This window comes from Monomorium pharaonis, chromosome 1 (genome assembly GCF_013373865.1).
Source record: "Monomorium pharaonis isolate MP-MQ-018 chromosome 1, ASM1337386v2, whole genome shotgun sequence".
NCBI classification, from domain to species: domain Eukaryota; kingdom Metazoa; phylum Arthropoda; class Insecta; order Hymenoptera; family Formicidae; genus Monomorium; species Monomorium pharaonis.
In genome coordinates, this window is record NC_050467.1 from 14506861 (window position 1) to 14519973 (window position 13113).

General features: G+C 40.1%; 1 protein-coding gene across 2 annotated transcripts in view; it reads right to left on the bottom strand.

Annotated features, from left to right (window-relative positions):
• Window positions 1-3157: 3157 nt before the first annotated feature.
• LOC105837229 (tuberin) overlaps window positions 3158-13113 on the bottom strand; it is a 210931-nt gene continuing 200975 nt past the window's right edge. For both annotated transcript variants that reach the window (XM_036289105.1, XM_036289113.1), the window contains exons 29-30: window positions 3522-3659; window positions 3158-3449 (exon numbers count right to left, since the gene is read on the bottom strand). In XM_036289105.1, coding sequence (XP_036144998.1) covers window positions 3237-3449; window positions 3522-3659 — 351 coding nt within the window. In that variant the 3' untranslated portion in view covers window positions 3158-3236. The remainder of the gene's footprint in view (window positions 3450-3521; window positions 3660-13113) is intronic.

The window sequence follows — 13113 nt, forward strand, 5'->3', positions numbered from 1 at the left end:
ACCATACGCATCCTAACGCTTCGTGATGATCCATGAGTACTTCTTGTTTATGCATACATATTTGTTATAGATCATTACAATAGATGTTGTCAGAAGGATGAAACATATATAGTTAACTTATATTTTTATAAATAAATATAAAGTTTTACAGTTTTTTAAAGTCATTTTTACATATGCGCGCGAAATAGCATGTGGAATAACTTATTAAAAAACTGTTTTTGCGCCGTTTGTATAAAATAAAATTAAAAAATTATTTAATGTCATCTTTTATAATTTTTTAGTATTGTTAATATGCCATATTGTTTCAATAAGTGTAGACATTCAATCTGACTTTAAAGTCAACATTTTTACACATTTGATTTTGCAATACATTCTAGAAATACATACGATATTCAAAGATTTCTCACTTGCTATATTAATTTACGTTTTTTTTCAAAAATTACTATACGTCCAGGATGTCCTGCATACTATTTTGGGATGTCCTGAGGACTTTCGTAGGATGTCCTGAGGACTCTCTTAGGACGTCCTAAGGACTGTCTTGGGATGTCCTGAGGATTGTTTTAGAATGTCCTGAGGACTGTCTTAGGATGTCCTGAGGACTTTCAGGATATCATTCTTAGAACATTCTGTGCTATCTAAAATGTCTGGTATTTATACAGTCATTATATTTAAGTTTATCTTCAGACATTTTGTAGCTAATAAAACTCTTTATACAATATTTTAAGAATAACGTTTTCAGCTAGAATACATATATCCTCAGGATATCCCAAGGATGTCCTCAAGACATGAGTAAAATTTTAATTTATATTAATACTATTACAGAATTTAACATTCTAAACTTACTTTAGAAGTCAAATTTATACATAAAATATTTACAATAATACAACTATTATATCCTGACAAGATCCCAGGACATCCCGGGACATATTCAGGATGATCCTGAGGACGTCCTGTGCTATCTGGGTTATAACATCCTGAATGACAGATCTATTTAATAATAAAAAAAATTATTATAAAGATAATGTTTTCAAAAATAATGGTTTGTCTACAATTACTGCGCACAAAAAATGCACAAAATCTAAATTCATCATGTGCTGAACAAAAACAGAATAATAAATGTATACTATTCAATTTTTCTTAGAATTATGATCTATATAGTTAACCATCTAATTAATCATTTAAACGCTTCAAAGATTAGTGCTAAATAGATCGCAATTTCCATCAAATTATTAAGGTTATGGAAAAAGATAAATTTAACAATGAAATTAATAAGTAAATAAATTAATGCTATTTATTTTTAATGTTTTACAAAATTTAATTGCTTTTATAAAAAATAATATAGTTGCGTCAGTTTATAACATATAGATATATGTAGACAATAACAAGTACTCATATCGATGAGTCAAATTGGCGTAGCAGGTAGAGTACAAGGTTCGTCATCCTAAGGTGTCCCGGGTTCAAGCCTAGCAGCGGCAAGTAAGAATAAAATAAAAAATAACGTAATTTAAATTTAATTAATTAATAAAAATTTATCCTAAATTTAGTATGTGCTGTTGATAAAAATAATTTAAAAAAAAATGAAATTTTTATTTTATTTTTCTTTATAACTGTTGTGTGACGATTAGATAACATGTAATTATAACATGTTATATTGCTGAGTCGGAAATTGTAACTTATATGTAAGTTACGTGTAATTTTCAGAGTAACGTAACCTGTTATATTCGGTTACATTGCTGTTACACTGCTACTATATTACTGTGTTCACTGGGGAATAATAAACTTGTCACATTGACAGCAATTGTGCATGCATGTTGACAACTTGCCGTCAGTTTGTTGAATTCTAATGTAGAATTTTATATGATGTCAGAACAACAGACAGTTTGCGGAAACACCTTGGCTTTAGTTTGATAAAATTAATAGGGAATAAGTGACAGCAAAATAACAACACGTTGCCTTTATTTGGCTATCTGGGTATTTTCTTCTCTCTCGCACGCAGGCGTGTGTAAGAGAGAAGGAAATACCTGTTATATCGTGTACGTAAGCCTTACCCCCACTCCTGAAATTTGGGACAATCTTCGGTCTAGATATACTATGCTCTAGTTTACACCGAGCACTTGGTACGCGTATCAAGTAGTGAATTTAAGCTGATCAACCAATGATTAAACACATTCACTAGTTATTTACTATTTGATACGCGTACCAAGTGCTTGGTGTAAACTAGAGCTGTGTCTATGGAGGGATGAGAGCAAGAGAACGCGATGGATAATATGCGGCGCGTGGGAGCGAGAGCGCACGAGAATACATACGCGATGGGTGGGAGCATCGATATATAGTACTGGATGGAGCATATAACGAAAATCGTCTTGACGGACGTAGAAAGGGACAAGACGATGTGTGGATAGGAGCGGCTCATGGAGCTATGGAGCCCTGAGGTCCAAATAGATATATTAGATACAAATGCATAAATATATTTTTTCTATCGATAATATTACATTATAATAAAACATAAAACATTACATAACCTTATTTAACATGCCGCAAATATATAACTATAATAGGTTACTTACGCTGATACATCTTTGTTTAACTCACTCGTTTTGCACAATAAACAGGCAGAAACCCTATTTATTAATTATTTATAACGAATATATCAATAGTTCATGCACACGTCAGAACACGTTGCCCGTTGCACATGTATAGCAATACACATTAAAAGCGTTGTAGGATACGGTACTGTTCCCTTTCTTCTAACACAAAATTCAACCAATGAAGAGAGAGTAGAAAGAGAGATCCGAGCCCACACATCTACTTCTCTCTTTCTAGATCTCTCCAGACGGAACATCAAAGAAATTTTGCCGCATGCTCCATCCAGTACTATATATCGATGGGTGGGAGCGAGAGAACGCGATGGGTAGTATGCGATGGGTACTATGCGATGTGTAGGACCGAGAACGTCCGATGAGTTTGAGTGAGAGAACATGCGATAAGTGTGAATGAGAGCATGCAATAGGTGTGAGTGAAAGAGCATGCGATGTGTGTGTGTGTGTGTGTGTGTGAGTATGCGAGAGTGTGAGAGTGCAAGTGATAGCTTGCGAGAATATGTAATGGGTGGAAGCAAGAGCGTGCGAGGAATGAAAGCGAGAAACGCATATTATATATATATTTAATATGTATTTATTTAATATTTTATAATTACAAATTTTATTTTTATAATATAATTTTTATAATATAATTTTTTACATCCAAAAATCATAATTTTCGTCTATCAGTGGCGACATATTAAATAGACGGCGCAGGTCCCAAACATCCGCCTCACCAAATTGGACCCATGAACATTCGATGACATCATCATTCTGCGCTTTATGGATATCTCTATGATAATGCGTCCAGAATTTTTCCCGAATATTAATAAAACCGGGTATCCTGATGTCATCCCGATAGATCCATGACTAGAAAAAAATTAACAATTTTTAATCTTATAATTTAACAACTTTTTAAAATATAAATGTCTAAAAACTTACTTGCTCGCCAATTGGTTCGCGAACCGACAATAATCCTGCTAGAAGGATATTTATTGGAGGACCAGGAAGCGGAATTTCCACGCGTAGCTCGTTGTGAATAATGACGCGCTGGACGGGCATCCCATCCACGCACACGTACTAAAAGACCAGAAGAATATAATTAAAAACTTGTACAATTATATTTAATTTTGTACACTGCATATGAAAATTACACTGCTTATACCTGTGACAGGATATTCAATCCGTATAGCCTGCATTTTTCACAAAGTCTTTTACAGAACAGTTTTCACAAAAATCTAATGCATGATCTGACTGCACCGTTGAGAAGCAGTAGACTAAAGATGTGTGCCACTCTCACTTGAGAGATGAATTTGAAAAAGTCGTGTCAGCTTTGTGGAATTTTTTTATTTGCACGCATTCTCATTTCAAAACTTTATAATGCTGTCTCGGTTAACGTCTCAGTTAACATCTCGTTCAAAATAAAAACCACATTAAACTTACATCTATACCTTACATCTATACCATACATTATCAAACTACATTGTACAGTTATCGAACCGCTATCAAACGGCATCACACATCTATTGAACCGCCATTGAACTACTATCAAACTACATCATACAGCTATCGAACTGCATCATACAGCTATTAAACTGCATCATACAGCTATCGAACCGTTATCAAACTGCATCATACAGCTATCGAACTGATATTGAACTGCATCGTACAGCTATCAAACTGTATCATACAGCTATTGAACCGATATCGAACTATCACTTGTGAAATAAATTGAAAAAAGTTGTGTTAGCTTCATAGAATTTTTTATCTACACATTATCATATGTGATTTATCAACAAGATCATGTTATATGAGTTATCTCGGTCAACGTCTCAGTCAAAGAGCATATTAAACGTATCATATTCCCCATTTCATACATCTATATATCTTATATCTTATATGGGGAAAGAGTAGAAAACATTTTACTGCATTTTATTTTTCTTTATTTTGAAAAAATTTCACAATTATTTTGATGTTGCGACTGTTATGAGTGACACATTCATAACAATAAGGTGTCAGTAACACGATGACGTAAGTCGGTCAGCTGCAGTCAGCATCGAGCGCATCGCGCGAGGTTTCGCGCAATCCGCTCGACAATTAGCGCAATGCTCCTTAGACAGCACTTGCTGTCTAAGCAATAATTTGGAAATACTGACCGATTTACGCCCTCACGCAATCCTCCCCTTCTTTCGATCCAACTACCGAATTATCGGATATATAAACCGGCGAAAGAAGATGAGGAGCGGGTCAATCCGAAGTAGACAAACGAAGACTACACACGACACTCTGCTTTGCGGGGTCGTGTATCGCCGAGATAACTTATTGTAAATACACAACCACGACGCTCTGCTTTGCGGGGTCGTGGACGAGCTCATAGACGTGATACTCTGCCTTGCGGGGTCGCGATCTATTCACTGTAACTGAATACAAGAATAAAAGTGTTCAATACAACTAACGGTGTGAGTGACCAAATACCTTCCTCGCGAGATCTCTGGCAACGATCCCAAATCGTACTCACAACGAGGGGTACAACACGACCATCAGTTATATATTTTAAATACATTTTGTAATGCACAATTCTTAATATGTTTTTCACATCGTATAGTATTACTAACATCTAGATTATTTAAAGATTCAATGTCTTCATAATCTGTATCTAATGTCTTGATATATATCCCATCATCGGTATCGAGCATGTCCGTCAACCATTCTCGTTTCTGAAGTCCCTTAACGTATATGATATTGCTGTCATCCGTATTACACACAGCAGATGTAATCAGACGTTTCGCCATGCTATACGGTATCATCCCGTCTTTCCATTGCAATCCATGATGATATGCAATCAATCAAGAAGCGCAAGACTTGTCGGATTTTGTAAGAATACGCCATGGCATGGGGCTAGCAAAAATATAATGTGCGAGAACAGTTCCTTTTCTCAGTACCGCCACTTCCTTTACGATAAATTTTTTATCGACAATGAATCCTTGCAGATCCACAAATGTCGGTACGATCATTATGAGTAACTCTTCAAGACTGTACTTTAATACCAAATATGTCAGTTTTTATCAGTTTGATGTTACATGATTTTGCGCACTACTTTGGACTACGGACAATATTTAATTACACGATCATGTAAAATGAGACAATAAGCAGTAATATTCGCAGGAATTTTTCTTGCAATCAAATTCTATGCGCACATCTACGGTAGCACTCTTGACGGATTCGTTTTGTCGCGAACAGTCAATGACCGCAAAAGATTTTCTTTCCAGGAATGTGATTACATTGAGCAGTGTTTCACACTCATATCCATAATAAGATTTACCAAAACGTCGATACATGTCATACAGAATGGCATATCTAGATTTAGGAAAGTCTAAATTCATATCGTCATACGGATAAAATTCAGAGTTTAGATAAAGTTTTACATTGGTTAAATTACAGTCGTCAAAGATTGTAACATCTTGAGACATGATATTTTTTCGACCAGTCTGCAGTGCGAAAATAACGAAGCGCGGTTTCTCGAGTTGAATTACAGTTTTAACAGCTCATGAATGTTTCGTCGTACTCTGCAGCAAAGGATACTCGTACAGATCCCAAGAGCGAAAACTCATACTTAGACATTGTCCACTCTCCAAAGCTCGCAGCAAAGATAATTTGTTGACTTCGTTTAACGTAACATGCGGCATTCGCCACTGCACTTTAAATAATTCAATTTCCGGTTGAGCCGTAGAATTTCCAACGATAGAATTGTTATCGTTGCGCGCTTGTATTAAAATCACTTCATGACGAGCGTTAACAATCACGCGTTTGTAATCTTCGCAAAAGCCTAATAATACACTAAGCGGTACGCAAAAGTTGAAGTATCTTTTCGGTAGGTTATACGAAAATTCCCATCCTGCATTCTGCATAATTACTGCTTTGTCATATGACAACGATACATAGTTCTTGAGAGCTGGTTATTCCAACGTTTCTGTTGCGATCAATTTCCACACCGTTGAGTTCATATCGAATTTCATCAAACATGAACGCCACGCAATTATTTCCGAGATTTATCTCATCTTTATCCTTATCCGTATCGTCTTTCTTCTTCACCACCAATCTTCCTTCGACGTAGAGAAAACTTTCACATAATATCGTGTATAAATCCTGCTGTTGTATGGGTATCCTTATTTTATCGCTGTATCCAAAAGTGGTGTTGGCGTATGGATTGTACGTATGAGTCACAATCTTGATGATGTTAGACATCTTAGATATTTCGTACGATGAATCCCAATGATTTTAAAAATTCAACGTTTAACGCGGTGAGATTCTTTTTATCAGACGAGCGAATATTTTTAACTGTCTTACAATTTATTTCACACGGTCGAATATTCTTGATTGGTGTAAAAATTGTATCCTTCACGTGCTTATTCAACACGAGCATCTCACGTTATCTTAGTACGTGTAATCTAACGTTAATCTCCTCTTCACGAAAATCGAGTAATTAACCGTCCTGATCCACAATGCGAATCGTCAAATCAGTAATGCTCCATGCGACGATTGGAAGGTAAATGATCTGTGCAGGCGTTTCCAATATCTTATATCCTGGTGGTACCCTCGGCGAAAATTCGTGTATTGTGTGTACGCACTTGTCGTTGCTGTACGCACCCGCAGTCACGTTACATTCTATGCGAATAATGTTTACGTTTATGATATTTATGCATCCGATTCGTGCCACATTCGCGATTCAAGAATACGTCGCGATGAAAATCCCAACAGCGATCCAACGTTGTTAGGTTTAAAGAAATTTATCTGATAAGCACACATAGTCTCACTCTTCATTGTATTATTGTTAGCACGAATCACCAACGGATATTCGCTCTCTTCTTCATCTTCTTTGTGAAACGTCCTCTTTTCCGCAACATCGGGATGAGATTGTAAAATTGCGCGTTTCAAATATCTATCTATATCACGCAATTCATACGATCCTTCGGAAATTGTAATTTCCTTGTCGTCTTTGTCGTAATAAAATTTGTTATTCGACGAATTTACATTAGGTATGGTATAGTATGTTTCAAAATCTGTGAGACCGAGCTCGTAATCGCCATTGCTCAAATCTACGGCTGGAAAATAACTTACCGCGAGGATGCTACTCTTGACGGTTAGCGTAAACGTCAGTGACATGTTGAAACGAATACTGAGTTAAATTGCACAATGTTAGTCTTTAAATTGATTACTAACTGTTTGAAGAAAACGCAGACATAGTTGGCCGCAGTTGCTTTGATCATAACATTGATAAGGCGTGTGATTGTACTCGATTCGCGTTACATCTAAATATTGCACCAGTTCTTTCGGCAGTCTAAGATTGCCGAAACTATCAAAGTATATAGCGCGATTTCCTGTCTTTGCGTATGCCACCCAGTGTGTACTTGATCTTTCAGCATTATCTAAATTAACAATACCGCTCTCGTTTCAATATGCTCCAGCCGTTGGTAATGCTGTACGCATAAAAATTCCTCTAAAGTGTGGAATGCGCATACGTTTCGCTAACTGTAATAATTGTGTGTTAGTAGTTGCACCTTTTGGCATTTTTAACGTCTTTTTGACGTTTTTTTTTTCGTCGACACTCCTTGTCCACGCTTATATGGAACGAGATAAACTCCATGACCTTCCATGACACGATTATAACGTTTCAATTCGTTCAGCTGACACTGCGCTGCCTTGTTATCATTCACAACCTTCGCAACTCCCGCCGCTCCACCGACCAACGACCCGAGAACGCCCAACAGCGGTAGAATGGGTAAAACACCGCCGCGTTTCGCTACCGGAAGTATTCGTTTACTCGCTCTCTTCTTTTTATCACCTTTTTTCTTTTTCAAACCCATACCGATTTTCGTTTTAGTTTTCATAGCTGCCCAAACGGCTGCTGCAGCAGCTCTTTCTCCGAAAGTCGAATCGTTCGCTGTAATGCGTTTTCGCGCTTCCGCAGCGAGTATATTATCAGCTGCGTGTCTATCGGTGAGTTCGTTGCTCCGGGAGTACGCAATGTCGTGTTCGCGACAGGCCGCGTCCAACAGATTAATACTCCGATCACCTCTGGCCAATCGCTTTTTCAGCCTAGAACCGCCTAGTACCTGGACCGCAAAATTGATATCCTGGGGGTCTATTACGGTTCTTAGGTGAGTTCACTCACTTTTCGCATTTCCAGCATTCTCTCCACTGATTGGTGTATACTTTTAGAACTAACAATATACACCAATCACTGTAGCTCACTTTTCACATTTTCACAGTGAGTGATTTCACCTAAGAACTGTAATAGACCCCCTGGTATGTGCAGTTCGAAAGGAAGCGCATTTATCGCACGATTTAACAAGCCGCGACTTACTGCTGGCATTCGCGACAATTCTTTATCAACGGTGCGGGGCCGTCGATATGCGTCTGGTGCAACGATTGATTGTAAAGTTCGTAGAAACGACGATGGCTTCGAATCTCCGTGTCAGTCTGTAACGAGCCGTTCCTCCGCCACGTTAAGGCATATAGATACGAGGCCGTTACCCTCCTACCTCTTGTAGTCCCCTCCGCTTATCTCGGTCTCCCCGCACATCTCCGCTCCTCTTGTCACCAAACGGGGGCTATAAAAGCCCTCCGCTGGTGATAAGGAATCAGATCTCCCCGGTCTAGCGAACTGAGCCGACCGATCCTCTCAGCGAATTGAGCTAAGTATCCAGAGCACGCACTGAGTGCCGAACTTAACCTAAAACCGGCTTCCTTACTAGCGCGCACTGAGCGCTTCCTCGCGCCACGCAGTGAGTGGCAGAACACCGCCCCGCTCGTCACCCGGATCCCGGTACGCGTACTGAGCTACCGATCCCGACCGTACACGGGGACCCCCGCACTGAGGGGAAACCGCCGACGCGGAGGATCATCCACGCGGGATGATTCCCAGACGATAACAACAGCTGATCACCGTGGCTGTCGAGCCAAGCTCCGCGCCGCACCGCGCAGTCGCGCACCACCGCGACCAGTCATAGCGCCGCATCGACCGACTCGGCGAATGAGAACGTCGCACCGTACCGCGCAGCCGCGACCGCCGCAGCCAATCCGGCTACCGCCGCGACCGACACGAACGCCGCCGCACATTATACCGCCGCGATTATACCGCCACGAACACCGTAGTCTGTAAGACCGGCCGCTACCGCCGATCGACGCACCGACCGATACACGGGCCATACGCCCGCCGCAGCCAATCCGGCACCGAATACTCAACGCGCACATGCGCTCCGCGACACACGTCGCCATAACAAATCGCCCGCGACTCGCATAGCGAGATCTTAGTTGTAAGTTGCACATATTAGAGTAGGGAACCTGTATATATTAGATAGGCATATATTAGAATAAATCATAGTTATAAATATATACCGCTTGCCTCTGTTATTCATTCAACCAGCCCGCCGCCCGAACCCTGAATTACCCGCGGCTATCCGTAGCACATCATAATTAAAAATTCACGGTTACAAGTCTTTATATGTTCCGGAAGCCTGTCCCACACGTGTTCGATATAATTGCCACACACGCGTAGCAGAATAGGTTTCGACACGAATTCTAACTGCTCGGCACTCAAATCGAGTATATCGGAGGGATGTGACAATATGAGAAACATTTTATATACTGAGCAATTTTGCTCGGTGCGTCTCTATAAATAGATCGGTCTTATTATAATTTTTGTCAATTTTTATTAGAGCATAGAGGGAGAAAATATGCGGTTTGTGCAACATTTACCAGCGATTAAAGTAACAAATTTCGATGACAGAATAATGTCCAAAAGAAAAATACGGAGGCATGGAAACATGTTGCAGAGTTCTATACGTGGTATAATTTGCGGTTCGTCAAATTGTGGCAAGACGAACGTATTAATAAGCTTGTTGGAAGTCCGCATGGAGTACGTTTTGAGAATGTGTATGTGTACTCGAAATCATTACAACAACCGAAATATCAATATTTGAAAAATTTATTGACACCGATTGAAGAAGTTAGTTATTTTGCATTCTCCAATAACTGTGATGTCATTTAGCCGAGTAAAGCGCTTCCAAATTCCATTTTTATCTTTGATGACGTGGCGTGTGATAAGCAAGATACGATAAGAGACTACTTTGCAATGGGGCGACACGTGGATGTCGACTACTTCTATCTCTGTCAGACGTATGCAAAGATACCGAAACATCTTATACGCGACAATGCGAATTTGCTAATTTTATTCAAGCAGGATGGTACCAGTCTAAAACATGCGTACAACGATCATGTAAATACCGACATGTCTTATGAGGATTTTAGCAATTTATGTCATACTTGTTGGCAACAAAAGTATGGATTTTTAGTGATAGATAAGGATAGTGCACTCGCCGATGGACGATATCGAAAAGGATGAGTGAGTCCCAGATGCGCACAGTAATAAACGGACACAGCAAGCTGAGTGAAACGGACACAGTAACAAACGGACACAGTAATAAACGGACACAGTGCAAAACGGACACAGTAACAAACGGACACAGACCAAATGCGCACAGAGCGAAACGGACACAGTGCGAAACGGACACAGACCAAATGCGCACAGAGCGAAACGGACACAGTGCGAAACGGACACAGACCAAATGCGCACACTGCACATGCGCACGGACTAAATGCATACACGGAAAGTCGCAAATCCATGTGATGCAGTGAATGCTTTGCACGCACACACACACACACACACACACACACACGGGGGGTGCAAGGGGGGCCTTCGGCCCCCCTCCCGCAACCACCCCGTCCAAGTCGCTAACCTATGTGGACTTTACTCTGCTTGCAATGTACATGGATTGCATTTGGTCTGTGTCCGTTTCGCTCTGTGCGCATTTGGTCTGTGTCCGTTTGTTACTGTGTCCGTTTCGCACTGTGTCCGTTTTGCTCTGTGCGCATTTGGTCTGTGTCCGTTTGTTACTGTGTCCGTTTGGTCTGTGTCCGTTTGTTACTGTGTCCGTTTCACTCAGCCTGCTGTGTTTATTACTGTGCGCATCTGGGACGCTCCCAAAAGGATTTAATGACTTCGCAATACCATAAAGCAGTTAGTTGTTTTTGATACATTGACCAAGTAGCGTTTCTCAACATGGATAACACAGATAACAATATGGATCGTGAGAAGATTAATTGATTGATTGATAGATAAGATTTATTCGACCAGAGGGTATAACCCTATATGGTTCCCAAGATAGTTTCTACAGAGTATTTCACAGAAATGTGTTAGTACAATTGAAGGAAATATATAATATATATAGTTAGAGTATTAAGCATAGCGGAAGAGTGTACTATTCCTAGGCTATAGCTCTACAGTAGAAAATATATAGAGAATGCAAATAATTGGTTCAGCGTAGTGTGATGAACTCAAGTAAAAAAAACAAAACCGTAAGCGAAAGTATAACTGCAAGCATAGTACACAAGTACGATATAATTAAGGAGCGTGCAAAGCAGGCACAGTAGATGGTTGATCCAACAGGGGGATGCATGTAGGAACAATGAGGCCCTCGACCTCCACTCGGTATGCCCAGTCCGTCTTGTCTCGCTCAAGAAGAAAGGAGTAGAGGCGCGTCTTGAAGTCGGAGAGCGAAAGAGTGAAATCGTTGGGGGAACGAGGGGCAGGATCAGCAGGAACTGAGAGCAAATCAGGAATAGAATTGAAGAGGATTGAGGATTGGATCTGAAAGGAATACTGCATGGCAGCAGTGCGGGGAGTGGGGTAAGTAAAGAAGCGAGGAGGAATACGCTGAGAGGAACGCACAACTGTGGAGGAGGCAACAAATTGATACTGTTGATAAATATGGCAAGGACATTGTCTCAGCAACACGGAATACGCCTGAACACCGACGAAGTACGCCCGACGGGAGGAGACAGACAACCAGCCAATAGCAAGGCGATAGGGCGTTAAGTGTGAGAGGTTGCCAAAGACAAACCTGACACACGCGTTTTGCATGACACAATGCGTTTTCTGGAGTTTTAATGTGTTGGTTTTGTTGAGTCTAGGATAGGCAACACAAGCGTAGTCAAAGTATGGAAATACCAGGGCCTCGACGAGGTGTTTGCGTAGGCGAAAAGTAAGGGAATGACGGTAGAAGCGTAGTTTACGCAAAGCAAAATGAATTCTCTTGATAGTTTGGTTGATTTGTGGGGCCCAGTCCAAGTTAGGGGTGATAGTAATGCCCAAGGCACGAACCTATGCTTCGTAGCGCAGTAGCTGATCACCAATGCACACACCATGGATAACACAGATAACAATATGGATTGTGAGAAGATTGTGAAAAAGATTGCGAAAACAAATGATTCAATTCGCAAAAAATATCGCGCTTTGAAAGCAGGTAAAGTGCAAGAAAAAATGGCGTTGGAGAGACACTTTAAGCCCATTGTCGAACCATTAAAACAGATTGTTGAAAACATCGTTGGTGATGTATCAGATCCGATTAAGAATAAAACGTTCTTCTCGGGGGAAGACAAATACGCAGAATCAAAACCCAAACGAAAGCGATCA